This window comes from Notamacropus eugenii, chromosome 4, assembly GCF_028372415.1.
Source record: "Notamacropus eugenii isolate mMacEug1 chromosome 4, mMacEug1.pri_v2, whole genome shotgun sequence".
In the NCBI taxonomy this organism is placed as follows: domain Eukaryota; kingdom Metazoa; phylum Chordata; class Mammalia; order Diprotodontia; family Macropodidae; genus Notamacropus; species Notamacropus eugenii.
The window spans coordinates 405,294,921-405,310,448 of record NC_092875.1 but is presented as its reverse complement, the minus strand read 5'-3'; the positions used below and the strand labels follow the sequence as shown (position 1 = coordinate 405,310,448).

The following is a 15,528-nucleotide window of genomic DNA, read 5'->3' as shown; positions in this document are numbered from 1 at the left end:
AATGCCTACAAATAGGTAGGGGAATGGTATTTGAATTCTCATAGTGTACTTGATGATATAATAGATAGTAATACTTAACCAAAGAGCCTTTTCTTCATGTTTTTCATAATCACATTCAGTTCATTTGTGTGTGTGTGTGTGTTTCTAATCTTATGTAGGTATTTGGCATGGAGCTAGTGGGCTGCTTATTTTCTCGAAACTGGAATATAAGAGAGATGGCCCTCCGGCGTCTTTCCCATGATGTTAGTGGTGCTCTGCTGTTGGCTAATGGGGAAAGCACTGGAAATTCTGGGAACAACAGTGGAAACAGCCCCAGTGCTGGCGCAGCAAGCGGGTCATCTCAGCCTGGGGTCTCAGGAGACATTGTTGCGGAAGCATGCTGCAGCGTGCTGTCCATGGTCTGTGCTGACCCTGTCTACAAAGTTTACGTTGCTGCTTTAGTGAGTACTTTTGTTCCTTATCACTTTCAATGCTTGTTACAGTACTTTTTATGTGTTTTGTTTTAATAGACAGTGCTCCTACTTGGAATTATGGTTTGATGTTTAACAGGATAAGTTGCCAGTGTGATACTAGGAAAATTCAAGTGTGTACATATTTTAATAATGCATCTGCATATCAATGATGAGACAAGCAAACTATGCTTTAGAATCAACATTTTTGCACCATATGAAGTCAGGAACAGTTTCCTGAAAACCTAAGACATTTCATTGGTATTCATACTTCAGCAGCAGTTGGATGGCACATCGTGCTGGGTACTAAGGGAAATCATCATCTTTACTCCTATTTGTATTGTACTTTCCTCAAAATATATTTAAAGAAGGATTAAATAAAATATATATCCTGCCCTTTGGAAGGGATCTTAGTGATTATCCAGTCCAACATCATATTTGTACAAATAAGAAAACTGAGGGCCAGAGACTCAACTTGTCCAGGGTTACACAGCAATTAAACATCTGAGGTGGGATTTGAAATCAGGTTTTCCTGACTTCCTGTCCAACATTCTGCCAGCTGCCCCACATTGCATGAGGCATGCAGTCTGGAGTAGTAGAGAGGATGTGAGCACGTGGTGCACAAGTGCTTGAGAGAATTACAAAGTGCTAGCGTATAAGGTAGAAAATATCTTGGAGTTAAGAAACGCTTCATGAAAGAGATGATTATTGGACTAGACCTTAAAATACAAATAGTTTTTAAAGTGCCTGGGGGGAGGATGGGGAGGTGGCACATTCCAGGTACTAAGAACAATATAACTAAAAGCTTAGAGACAGGACAGTATGAAATGCATTTTGGAGAGAGTGAGCTGTCCACTTTGTCTGGTGTTTTAGTACAAGTGGAGCAAAATAACATCAGAAATGGAAAAAGTCAGGTGTTGCCAAATTATGGTTGCCATATCTCTTTGTGAGATAGGTAGTGTGGTATTATCCACATTTTGCAAATGGGAAAACTGAGATTGTGTCTTGGACAACATTATGGAAGTGGCAAGTAATGGACTTAGAGGTCATAATGAAAGCTAGAATTTTTATTAATTGGTTAAGTTGGCATTTTGCTAACTGACATAATCTCAAGTTGAAAAGCGTTAAGAGCAAGAATCCATTTGCAAATCTATGTCATTACTTAGAGGCAGAAGTAGAAGTATGTATCTGGCACATATCAATGCACAGAGTGAGAGCGGCTTGAAGGATCGTAGATTTAGAGCTGGACAAGACCTTAGAGACTATCTCCTTTTGGTTTTTATTTGGACCATCACACTTAAGAATTATTTATAGATTGTTACACAATGTTTTCTCTGTAGATATTGATCTGTTGCAAATTTTTTTACAAAAGCATACTGCATTTTAAAAAATTAAAGTTGACTTTACAGAGAGAGTTGAAATGACTTTCTATTTGTTTTTCTTCTTTCTCCTAGAAAACATTAAGAGCCATGTTGGTGTATACTCCTTGCCATAGTTTGGCAGAAAGAATAAAACTTCAGAAACTTCTGAGGCCAGTTGTAGAAACCATATTAGTCAAATGTGCAGATGCCAATAGGTATGGTCACAGAATTTTTCAATGAATTTCTCAGATCTTCCAGTCATAGTTTCTTACAATTGTCATCAGTGACTTACAAATAATAGACACTTAAGTGTTTGTCAAATGAATGAATCTTTGAATATTGACCATTGAAGTAAAATATCACCAGATTAATGCTGGTGATCCAGAGACATTATTTCATTCACATAAAATTCTGTTGCTTGTCCATCTCAGTCTTTTGCAAACATTTTTAAAAATACATCACAGAAATCACATTTCTAGTCTAAGTATGTAATGATGAAACAGAGTTCACCATCTCTTCTTTAATGTACACATGGTCACTCCATTTTTCTGTTTCCCAAATTAGTTAAGTGAAAAGAATTTTTTTTTTTTAAATTAGGGAAGGAAAGCCCATGTCATGCCTTCCTTCCCTCACACTCTTAGATTATAGAGTATATGTTTTATTTATTCCAATGGGGGATGTGGAAATTAGGTGGATTTTGTTTAAGTTGTTGGGAAACTTGAGCTAGAAGAGACCTCAGGCTATCTAGTCCAATTTCCTCATTCTGTAGGTGAGGAAACTGAGGCCCAGGGAGATTCTGACATGCCTGTGGTCTCACACTCCAGAGTCAGCAGTAGACCATGTCAGTACAGTACCTGATGGAAGGAAAACTAGAGGAATTCAAAGAAAATTGTTTTATGACCACAGGGTAAAAAAAACACAACTAAAGCCCTTCCTCCCACCATCCCCCATACCTGTGGCAAATAAAAACTAGTAAAGCTACTTCAGTGTTTATACTCTATTAAAAAGAGATTATGTAACTGACATTCCTTATAGAAATTGATTGTAATGTTCATGATTGTTCCTCATAACTAGATTTTTAAAAAATACTTTGTGCCCTAAGGATATCACTTTTCATTAGAAATCTTTGTCATGAAATTTTATTAGAAATGACAGCCAGCTGCACAGCCATAAATCTATAGAATTTTTATGAAAAGCCCAAAATACATTATCATTATCTCTGCTACAGAAAAGATGTCTGGTTACTTGGGCCCAAATTAGAATCCTAGCAGAGAGCAGAGGGTTTTTCTTCTGTCCAGAGGAAAGTTCATTTTGGGTCTTTCACTAAACCAAAGCAGTGTTCCAGAGTTGCAAGTGTTTCAATCTCCCTTTTGATATCCTAGTAGATCCTAGTTGGCAGAATGAAAGAGATTCCAGGCAAGGCTAATTTACCCTGTTAAATAGACCTGGTACAAGTATCATGATCCCTGTTTTGCAGGTGAAGAGACTGAATCACATTTCTCATAGGCCCTGTACAGGACTAGCAAGAGACTGAGCCAGGATCGAAATGGATCTCTACCTTGGGATTCAGTAGAATTCTGTTTTCTGTAATGACAACTCCAGAGTTTTGAATGATAGTTTATCTGTTGACTTAAATGTATGAAAGAAAGAACAATGAAATGTTAGGTTGTGAGTGCATAAGTGCATTATTAGATGTGTTTTTTAAGTGAAGAAATTTATTTGAATTGAATTCTACCTCTACACTGCGAAGCTTCACGTGTAACACTTTGTTTGTGACAATTTTACTATGACTTTAGTTATAGAAACTAAATGTGCAACCGGCATTTTTCATTTTCCCCAAACATTTTAAAATTTTCATTGCTTTGCCTAGCATTGATATGGTTTTTCCCTTCTTTTTTTAGCCGCACAAGTCAGCTTTCAGTTTCAACTCTATTGGAGTTGTGCAAGGGCCAAGCAGGAGAACTGGCCGTCGGCAGAGAAATACTGAAATCAGGTATATAGCCTCAGACTTCATATTAACTCCATATGGTTTATTTTGCTCATTAATTCACTCATGGTGCCATTTTAATAGTGTTATCAATTTAATCTATCAAAATAGAAGAGTGGGCTGGGAAGTATTTTATTCATCCAGGAAGTTAAGTGATATTAATTAGAAATCTGAGTCTTTAAAAAAAAACTGCTAAAACCAATATTTAGTCAATGTATTTTATGTATGTATAATATACTAGCTAGCTTTTGATGTAGATTTTAATAACACTTTTCTGTTCCTCTTGTTTATAGGATCCATTGGTATTGGTGGTATTGATTATGTTTTAAATTGTATTCTTGGAAGCCAAACGGAATCAAGTAACTGGCAAGCACTATTGGGACGCCTTTGTCTTATAGACAGAATGTTGTTGGAGTTTCCTGCAGATTTTTATCCCCATATTGTCAGTGGAGAAGTTTTACAAGCTGATACTGTAATAGACAGGTACGCTTTGTTTAGAAATGTCATTACTTTTCTCCCTTAAAAATGAATGTTTTAAGCTTGTCCAGATGAGGTTCAGGAGATATATGTAGGTATGGCATAGGCAAGCTGGTTGGTATGTTTTTAAAATGTAAACATCTTTGTGATTTGAGGTAATTTCAAAAATGAGAAAAATTCCTCTAAAATAGAATTTTTCATACTAATGCAGTTAGAGTTTGTGTTTCTAAATACCCATATATAAGCTTCAAGTATAATTTTTTTTTTTAGGTATAAGAAGCTGCTGTCCCTCTTGAACTTTGCTTTGCAATTCATTGATAATTCCCACTCCATGGTTGGTAAGCTGTCCCGAAGAGTGTTTTTGAGTGCTGCAAGAATGGTTGCCAGAGTACCCCATGTGTTCTTAAAACTGTTGAAAATGTTGAGTGTTACAAGCTCTACTCATTACACAAGGATGCATCGTCGTTTGATGGCTATTGCAAATGAGATGGAAATTGCTGAAGCCATCCAGCTGGGCATAGAAGACTGTTTGGATTGCAGGCAGGATGACTTTTTGCAGCCATCTGCCCCAGATAACTCCCCAGAAACAACAGAAAACAATTCCCCTGAACACACAGTCCATTTAGAGAAAACTGGAAAATCTTTGTGTGATGCAAAATCAAGTGTCAGTCCAGAAGATATTTCCAATACATTGGCTGGCATTTCTGTAGGACTTCCTAGTTCAGTAACAATGGAGCAACCAAAGCCAGCCCTTCAGACAAAAGGTAGACCCCATAGTCAGTGTTTGAACTCTTCTTCATCCAATCATTCCCAGTTATTGTTCCCAACTTTGCCCTCCCCTCCTTCTACCCCATCTGTACCAGCTGGCTCTGTAGCAGATGTCTCTAAACACAAAACTCAGGGATTCATTCCCTGCAAAGTACCCACAGCTTCTCCACAAATGCAACGAAAATTTTCTCTACAGATTCTTAGAAACTGTTCTGAAATCAAAGAACCAGATAAACTTTCCCCAGTTTTTACACAGGCAAGACCTATACCTTCCAGTCACATACACAGGCCAAAGCCATCTCGACCCACTCCGGGAGATATGAGCAAGCAGGGAGAAGTCTCAAAAAATAGTATGACACTTGATCTGAACAATATCACACAATGTGATGGCAGCGTTGGCAATGGCAGCAGCAGTGGTGCTGTCATCCCAAGTGAGGAGACGGTATTCACACCAGTAGATGAGAAGTGCAGATTAGATGTCAATACAGAACTCAACTCCAGTATTGAGGACCTGCTTGAGGCTATGCCTACTAGTGATACAACAGTAACCTTCAAGTCAGAAGTTGCAGTCCTTTCTCCTGAAAGGGCTGAGAATGATGACACTTACAAAGACGATGTAAATCATAATCAGAAGTGCAAAGAAAAAATGGAAGCCGAAGAGGAGGAAGCATTGTCCATTGCCATGGCGATGTCTGCATCACAGGATGCCCTGCCAGTGGTTCCTCAGCTACAAGTTGAAAATGGAGAAGACATAATCATTATTCAGCAAGATGTGAGTATCTTTAGGAAAGGGTCCAGTGATGACTGGGTTTAATCACAGCTAAAGTTTGAAAAACCTATTTTCACCAGCTAAGAGCTATTACTAACATAGAAATAAAACTGAGAAGAGTATGTTTGACTCAAGATTTTTGCTTTCTTGTATATGTTTTGAAGGTAATATTTGACATTAGTGATCCTGTACTGTTTGAGTTTATTAATCTTGGATTAGATGAATTCAAAACTTAACAGGCAATGCCATCATGTCAGCAGTAATGTTAAAAAATTGAGATTTTCACCTGAACACTAAAATTTTCATTTTCAGACACCAGAGACTCTGCCAGGACATACCAAAGCAAAGCACCATTATAGAGAAGATGCCGAGTGGCTCAAAGGTCAGCAGATAGGCCTTGGAGCATTTTCTTCTTGTTATCAAGCTCAAGATGTAGGAACTGGAACTTTAATGGCTGTGAAACAGGTAAATACCAACGAACAGATATGAATGGATTATAACAGAGCACAAGGAAGCCATTCTGTCTGAATGTACTTTGATTTTTGCTCTTTTAGACTACAAAAGTAGATACTGTGATGTAAAGACAAGATATCAATTAAAACAAGTTTAAAAGTAGATAATAACCAGCTATCTAAAAATATTATCCTCTTATTCCTAATATTTGAAAGGATATTTTTAAAATAGCCTGAGGCTAACAGAATATAGTTCATATTAACCTGCATAACAAAGAACTACATAAAGATATTGTATGTTACCTACAAGTAGCATAGATGATACAATAGAGCACCGAGGATAGGGCATTTTTAAACTAGTGTTTTGATTAATATATTTCCATTAATAATGATGAGTGTGTAACTTAGCCTTTACTTTTTGGATTGGCATGGAAGCCAAATGATTAATAGGACTTCACTTTCATGTCATGTTAGACTTTTATAATGGATAAAACCACAGCCGCAATACCAAAGTTGGAATATCTAACATTGGTTTACATAACCACAGACAGATTTCTGTTCGGTTGTCCATGCTTGCTTCATTTGTTGTCGTTTGTCCTTTGTTCTCAAAGAGGACCAGGACATCAGAGAAATGATGACATGACTTGCAGCTGACTTTGATTTTACTGAGGGAGGGCTGTGCAAGGTCATCAACCTCACTTTCTCCTCCAGAGCCATCTGGGTCCAGTGGCCAGATATTCATCAGGATGACTGGAGATGGCCCAGGATGCAATCATGCTTCATTTAAAATCTTATATTGTAACTTTATCCTGATTTTCTCTTACTCGATATCCTTCAGTTTGTTATTAATATCTTAGCTGTTTCCAAATCTGGATTCTTATTGCTTACAAGCCCAGAAAGAGGTGCCTGTTTAATTGGGTTTGTGCAGCATAAAGGCCATTTTCATTCAGTATACATTTATTAAGCATCTGAGCATGTTGAGCTGTGTGTGTGTGTGATGCTGTTTGCTGATGTAAATTAATTCAGATTTTATTTTTAAATATTTTTAATAAGAAGCAAATTGGAGTACTTCAGAGTTGTTCTTGAACCAGATACTGTGTTTTAAACAGGTGACATATGTCAGGAATACATCTTCTGAGCAAGAGGAGGTAGTTGAAGCACTGAGAGAAGAGATCAGGATGATGAGTCACCTGAACCACCCTAACATCATCCGAATGTTGGGTGCTACATGTGAGAAGAGCAATTACAATCTTTTCATAGAGTGGATGGCAGGTAACCCTGGTGTTCGTGAACCATGTTAGGTACCTGGAGCTTAGTTTTAGCAAATACTTAAAGTTCATTAGATTTTTTAAAATATTACTTTTTCCTGTAAATTTGGATATTAAATGGTGGTTATTAAAATTTTAATGTTTTATACTTGTCCCTCATCAAGAGGTGGAGGCAACACTGAGTTCTGAGAGGTCAAACCAGTGGAGCATAACTTGTGAGCTTCTGCCCCATGGGAAAGGGTTTGAGTATGATTCCCATCCCTAGAAACTGTTTGCCAAGGACTCTTCTGTCAAAGTAAGAGAGGCTTGTTACGAGTAGGCTGGCTACTTGGTGATAAATTCTTTGGTCATTCTCTACAACAAAAAAATATACATGATAGCCCTAAGTTCTCTGTGGTCTCTCCACTTCTGCAGTAATGGTGTCGGAGTAGTGCAAAAAGGAGACAAAAGGTGCAAAGGATCACAGTCTCAAGTCCATTTCTAAACCTTAGCTTAACTGCTGATTCTCTGAATGTCAAATTGTTGTCCATTGACAACACACAGGGCACATGTAACCCCTCTAAGCTTCAGTTTTCTCATCTATAAAGTGTTGCACCTACTTCTCAAGCAAGGAAATAAGGCATCAAGTTTCCCTCTGAAATGGTTAAAATTAATGTCTCTGTACTTTTAAAAGGATAAAGAAACTTGGCCATTTGGGAAACCCAGTAGCAGATAAAGTTTGACAGTGTCTACCTGATTCTGATATGAGAGATGAGAGCAACGCTTTAGATTTTCAACTATTTTCATTTCTGACAAAGGATATGAACTTGATGTTTTAAATGTTAATATGTACTAAAATATTGATTGCTTAGATAACTGACGTATCACAAAGTTTTAGTTTTGTGTAAGATTTATAGTGGTTATGACTAGATCCATTTGTCTTACAGGAGGGTCTGTGGCTCATTTGCTAAGTAAATATGGAGCCTTCAAGGAATCAGTAGTTATTAACTACACTGAGCAGTTGCTTCGTGGTCTTTCTTACCTCCATGAGAATCAGATCATTCACAGAGATGTCAAAGGTAGGATTTTTTTTTTTATTTACCTGGTGGCAATTAGAAGACTTCACAGTGCAAATAAATGAATTTTTGAAAATAAATCTCCACTAATACTGACTTGTAAACTGAAATTGTGGGAATATATTTCTAGAAGTTACTTTTAAAACTAATATTACCATGCCCATTTAGAATTATTTGTTAGATAATGTTAGACATTCTTAAAATAAGTCTGATAAAATCATCTTCCATTGAGTTCATTTTTACTCATTTTAACTTTTATTTTATTGTTTTGAATTATTATTGCAAGTATTTCATTCATAAAGTACGTTAGTGCAGGGATTTTTAAAAACCAAATAAATATCTTTGGATCATTTCAGATTCTGCTGCAGTTGTAGGGTTATATTATGCATTTTGATTTGAAGTCCTCATGCTGATCTGGATAAAATGAACTTCAGTAGAGCCTTTTCTTAGGCTGATCACAAATCTGGATTTCTGGGAGGAAGTTTTATTGAAGTTTTAAGTGTGAATTCTAAGCAGTTTTCCTTTTATGTTTCCTTGAGTATTTATGCTTTTTTTCTATAGTATGTCATTCTACTTAGTTCTCTAGAATATAGATTTAACTTTAGGACAGACTTGAAAGGTCATGTCATCCAACCCTGTCATTTTTAAAGAAAACTGAAACCTAGGGGAGAAGTGATAAAGTGATTTTCCCAAGGCCACACAAACAGGACAAGAGCCAGGATATGAACCTACGTCTGTTTGACTCCAAATCCAGTATTTTTTTCTCCTATACTATTGCTGTTGCTCCTCCCCTTTTCACGTATGGAGACTGAAGTCTTTATTTGAAATAAACTGTGAGAGTGTGTGTCAATCTTACCCAGAAATATATCTGTGATAATCTGAGGGCCTCAGTTTGGTTTTTGGATCTTTTTGTATTTTTGCTTTTAGCAGAGAGTCACTTGTAATTTTTGCTTTGCCATTGACAGGTGCCAATTTGCTAATTGACAGCACAGGTCAGAGACTGAGAATTGCTGACTTTGGAGCTGCAGCTAGATTGGCATCAAAAGGAACAGGCGCTGGAGAATTTCAGGGACAGTTGTTGGGAACAATTGCATTTATGGCACCTGAGGTAGGAGGTGGCATCTAATTTGGTGTTTCTGTATAATAAGAAGCCAGAAATCCATCTCATAGGCATGTAACGTATGTCTTTGTTAGTCAGAAGAACAAGACCTGCCTTAAAATAGCAGTCCTCTGAATTCATGAAACTCTTAGATCTTATTTCTTATCCCTAACTTCATGTATTCATATAAAGAAATTATGACTAACAGGCTTTGTAAACCTAAAGTGCTATAAAATGTTAGCTATTTACAGTCTTATATTGTAGAAAACTTAGAGTGAATTGATATTTCTGGTGAGGAAAACAGGGGGTGACTTGCCACATAAAAGAAACAGGTCTACTAGAAGTAGACATGGAGGCCTTTAGGGAGCGTTTCTGAACTTAGGTTGTTCTGTCTCCGTGGCCCTTTTCCATGTCTTCCATGGTCTGCCATGGCAAAATGTTAGTTCTTAACTGATCTGAAGTGTTCACGCTACCAATTGTTTTCCAGCTAAACCATACCATTGGGGGAGCTCTAATTCTCTAACTATGTAAAAATCAAGGTGTTTTTTTTTAATTGGAAGGATCCTCAGATTATCTAGTTCAAGCCCCTTCTTTTACTAGGACACAGAGAATTAAAGAGAAATGGTCACAAAGGCTTCAAACCCAGGTCTTCCAAATGTAAAACCATGCTTTTTCTATAGCATATGGCATAGTACCATTACTATTCATTCCTTTTGGTTCTTAGATTAGGAACAAGAATATTTAACAATGGCTTAATCTTACATTCCTGGCACCTTTTTGTATTGTTTTGTTTTTGGCATTTTAGGTACTGAGAGGTCAGCAGTATGGTAGGAGTTGTGATGTGTGGAGTGTTGGCTGTGCTATTATAGAAATGACTTGTGCTAAACCACCTTGGAATGCAGAAAAACACTCTAATCATCTTGCTTTGATATTTAAGGTAAATAGAAAAGACAAGTGGCATTGTTTCCTGTATCCTTGCTAAACTACATGTGGGTGATCTCTTAGGAAGAGTGTCTTTAGGACTGGAGCTGTGTTTTAGTCTACATACTAATATTGGTATAGCAGGTATTCAATTACAGTTGCAAAAGTGATTCTAGAGAAAATGTAAAACACTAAAATTTACATTTGCTTAACTTTTTATGGGTTTTTATTAGATTTTGAAAGCCTACTTGCCAAAATTGACAGGAAACAAATTTTCAGAGGTTTCCTTTTCTTTTCAAGTTCCTGTCATGCCTTTTCTCTTCCTTCATCTTTCTGCTCCTTCCTGAGTAACCTCTGCCTGCACTCTGAACGGGCACTTTCTTTTTTCCTCCAGCACCCTTTTCTCAGAACTCGTTCTGTTTGTCATGGATCTTCAGTCATTCCCGCTGCCCTGGCTCCTTCCCATATTCCTACAGAAGTGCTCCAATCTCCCCAGTCCTTGAAGAACTTCATTTGATATTCAGGCACATCTAGACTGCAATTATATCTCTAAAGCATCTGGCCACAAAGCCCCAGCTATCTCACCTCCTCATCTCTTTTCAGTCCCTTGCAGTCTGGCTGCTGCCTCGGCTGCCCAACGTCTTCCATGATGTCTTCATTGCCAGATCCCAGAATCGTTTATCGTTTTTCATTACCCTTGTTTCAGCAGCATTTGACATTACTGACCTCTCCCTCCTTCTTTATGCTTTGTCTTCTTTGCTTCAGAAGCTCCACACACTCTTCTGGTCCACTTTTCCTCCTGTTCTTTTTCTGATTTGTTTGGCTCTTCTGCTTTTTAGAGACATGGGCTTACCTTGCATTAACAAAAATTGTGAAACAGATGGCCACAAATAAATTGCAAATCATGTCTTTTATAATTTTAAAGAGATATATCTATGAAATATTGTCTCTAGGAAACATTCACAGAAATGTAGTGATACTGGAACAAACCCAACAGTTCACAGAACCTCTAGTTACTAAGTACTGTGTTGTTTCTTTAAAAAGAAGAAATTGACAAGAAAACAACTTTGACACAATTAAGACTGAGTCATTTGAGATTCAACTTTAATTCCAGTAACTCAGATTTAAACTGAAGCTGGTTAAGTCCTCCTTAATAATTTCTCTTTAACACTTTGAATTAGAATTTTTGGTTTTTTTAATTGTATCAGTTTCATGTCTACTTCAAAATATTAAATAAGGCAATAAAGTAAGAGTTGTGACAGGCTAATTGATCATGTTAGATTTTCCTTCCTAATGCAAACCCAAAAGAGATCTGTTGAAAGCCACAGAGTATGAAGGAAGAAACCAACGGAAGAAGGTAGCCATATCTGACAAGTAAATAAGAGAAAAGCAGAGACAGAACTAAATAGTTTCTCCAGATGTTTGATACATCTGTCCGAGCAACTGCAAAGTAAGATCTGGAAGCTGTTGTCTTTCTGTCCTTGACAGTCTCAACCTGATAGAATAACATCCAATTGGAAAGGCCCTTTAGCTGCTTTGTAAAACATAGGAGTTGGGACCTCCTGAGTTCCTTCCCCCTTCTGTTGTCTTCCAACTTTCCATCCTAAGCAAGTATCCTTTGACATGGGATCCTATAACCTTTGCTTGAATTCATGTAGCTTTCACATGTATTGATGTCATTAAATAATGAATATCTCCCTCTAGATAGCAAAGGATGGATTTATAATAACCTCTAAAAATGTGGTGTTCCTTTTTCAGATTGCTAGTGCAACTACTGCTCCTTCAATACCCTCACATCTGTCTCCTGGTTTACGGGATGTGACTCTTCGTTGTTTAGAACTTCAACCTCAGGACAGACCTCCTTCAAGAGAGCTACTGAAGCATCCAGTCTTCCGTACTACCTGGTAGCCAGTTATATAAAATGATTTTTTTAAAACTGATAACTAGAGAGAAGAAAAAACTCTTGACAGTGCTTTTGAGCACAACCACGTGAATCATTCTACTGGCCTTGAATCCACCAAACAACAAAAAACTGAGGCCAGTGGAGGACCCTTACCGAAGTATGTGATTGACAAATCAAGATCTGTACCTAAGCTCAGTATGCAAAATTCCACAACTTGTGCAGAAACTGTAAACTGTGCCTTTCAAAGAACTGGCCCTAGGTGAACAGGAAAGCAATTAAGTCTGCATATAACTAGTAGCAGATGCATAATTTTATTTTTTTTGGAGCACTTTTTCAGCAATATTAGCAGCTGAGGGGCTCAGGTTCTATTTTAATATTGCAATTACTCTTTCCATTTCACATTGTGATCATGAGCAGGGGATTCTGCAATTCCGTTCAGGTTTTTTGTTTTTGCTTTGGTCACTGGCTATAAAGAAATCACTATCTTCCTCTTTTAGACCTGAGTAGGCACTACTTGGGTAGTGTTTTTTTAAAAAAAAAAAAACCTTTTTTTAAAGAATTCATGCTTCCATTGTGAACCCACAATTAGCCTTCATTTTTTTAAGTGGGCAGTTGTGGGTCATTGTGCATTTTTACTGTTGGCCCATTCATTTCGTTTTGATTTGGTTTGTTTTTTTTTTTTTTTAAGAGTTATGGTTCCGTATTTTCATTTTGTTTCTATTTTTGTTTAACATTCAGGGACAGGTGATCTTTTCAAACCACAAAATAATAATAAGACAGGAACTTTAGAATCAAGTGTAAAATAGATCTCATTGAATATCTTGCTATTGGGTTTTCTTTTTAAATTGGAATATAACAATGCTACTACCTTCATTCATTGAATCAGTCATCTGGGTTTTGCTCATGCAGTTTATATAAAAAGAAAATGAAAATCAACTCTTTCACTTGGCTTATGATCAAGATCCAGGTTATCTAGTATTTGTTGAGCCTTTATTTTATCAATTTCCTCTGGCAAAGTGTAGAAAATTTCATACCAAATTAAGTCTTACTCTTTAAGTATAATAAAAATTCATTCACTCACCTCTGATAACATTTTAACTGCTGTTTTTCCTTCTGCCATACATCATTTATTCACAGTCAATCTGGCTAATGGATAATTGAATAGAAATTATACCTTATTTTCACCTTTTTCTAAATAAAGGTGTTTTTAAGAAATTTATCTTGAACTTGAAAAAATGTTCAAATATAAGAGTGAAGAATATCACTTACACTATTTCCTTGGGTTTTGCACAATTTCCTAATGGTTTTAGAGGCAGGATTTTGAATCTGATGCATGTGATCCTGAAGGAACATGGCGGCTGTTCTTGGGCTTTTATGGATGAGTCTTTTCAATCAAGTACTGATTAAGTATTCAATATCATTTTTCATGTAAATCTTAACTCTTCAGAAGCCAGTTGGATTGTCAGAGTGGAACAGAATTGGTCATTCTCAAAGACTCAGGATAAACTAAATAAGCTATGCAGTACATTAAAAATGTACAACGCTGATCGGAAGTTTACAGGAATGTGCGCAATTTCTTAAGAAATTGTGAACGTGTTTCTTAGGGAAATTTTACATTCCTTTGTTTTAGAAGATTGGCGATCTTTGAAGAGTTAGAGAAAAGAACCAACAGCAGCGGTGCTGAAATGTGAATTTGGTAGCTTTGGCTGTCATGTACTTGACTTTCTTCTTTCTTTTTTGGACCACTTAGGATTCTCACAGTTCTAATAAGGTCGTTTCCAGGCCTCTCATGGGCAAGCTTTAAAGGGTGCACTCTTGCCGTTTTATGTACTGGAAGATCAGTTGTCAGATCAAGCTTTTCTGACAAATGTAAACTGTATAAACTGATGAACCTCAGCTAATCAGTATTACTTTGTAGATCACCGTGCCTACCACATTTCAAACTCAGACTGCCTCTAGATGTCAAGATGCATTTTGTTTGAGTTTGTTTGCATTTCCCTCAGCTTGCTGGTAATTGTGGTGTTTGTTCTGTGTGCGTGCTTGTGCGTGTGTGTGTATGTATGCATGTGTGTTTTTAAATGCAGATGTGATGTAATATTCTTATTTTCTTTGGATCAAAGCTGGACTGAAAATTGTATTGTGTAATTATTTTGTGTTCTTAATGTTATTTGGTACTTAAGTTGTAAATAGCGTCTACTGCTGTTTATTCCAGTTTCTACTACCTCAGGTGTCCTATAGATTTTCTTCTACCAAAGTTCACTTTCACAATGAAATTATATTTGCTATGTGACTATGATTCCTAAGACTTCCAGGGCTTAAGGGCTAACTTCTATTAGCACCTTACTGTGCAAGCAAATGTTACAAAAATCTCTGGGTTAAGAATTTGGCTTAAATGTATCCTTTTGTTATTTTAAATATATCAAGATATTTTAATTAAAAGTTTTTACCCCATTGAACCAATTTTATAGTATTTGTACCTATTTTGGTGTTTTGTCTTTATAGTAAATAAAAGTTTTTGAACAAAGGTTACTTGTTTTTAAAATAAGTTGTGTTTTATCTCAACAGTAATGTTGCTTCCTAAAATATTTCATATTTAGATATTAATAACTGTTATAAGCCTTTGCTCGAGGCTGTTCCTTTTGGCAGATGACATAGATTATATTTACTGCTCTATTCATGCCTTGAAAATGTCTAGTTTCTTCATCCAAAAGATGAATTCCAAAAGGTAACAAATCTCAGTAGATAGAATCATAGTAAAACCTCATAACTAAAAATTAGAATTATAGACTCTTAAGAATTGGAAGGGACTTAAGGGGTGATTTTTAGGTCAAACTTGTACTTGAGTTCAAGATCCTCTGTACAGCAACAGAACTAAGCTTCCTTCTGAGGTAATGGCAAAATATTAATGAACTCACCTTTTAGTCCAGCCTTTAAACAAGCTCTAAAACTCACCAAAGTATAGTTATCTGATCTACGACTTTCCATCTTGTCCTTCAGAATAGGTTCACATTCTTATTTT

General features: G+C 36.6%; 1 protein-coding gene across 2 annotated transcripts in view; it reads left to right on the top strand.

The window, feature by feature from the left end:
• MAP3K1 (mitogen-activated protein kinase kinase kinase 1) overlaps positions 1–15,033 on the top strand; it is a 73,834-nt gene extending 58,801 nt beyond the window's left edge. For both annotated transcript variants that reach the window (XM_072605595.1, XM_072605596.1), the window contains exons 10-20: positions 159–440; positions 1,904–2,025; positions 3,712–3,803; positions 4,091–4,280; positions 4,545–5,814; positions 6,124–6,276; positions 7,373–7,535; positions 8,458–8,589; positions 9,552–9,694; positions 10,491–10,622; positions 12,365–15,033. In XM_072605595.1, the coding sequence (XP_072461696.1) occupies positions 159–440; positions 1,904–2,025; positions 3,712–3,803; positions 4,091–4,280; positions 4,545–5,814; positions 6,124–6,276; positions 7,373–7,535; positions 8,458–8,589; positions 9,552–9,694; positions 10,491–10,622; positions 12,365–12,514 (2,829 nt within the window). In that variant the 3' untranslated portion in view covers positions 12,515–15,033. The remainder of the gene's footprint in view (positions 1–158; positions 441–1,903; positions 2,026–3,711; positions 3,804–4,090; positions 4,281–4,544; positions 5,815–6,123; positions 6,277–7,372; positions 7,536–8,457; positions 8,590–9,551; positions 9,695–10,490; positions 10,623–12,364) is intronic.
• The last annotated feature ends 495 nt before the right edge of the window (positions 15,034–15,528 follow it).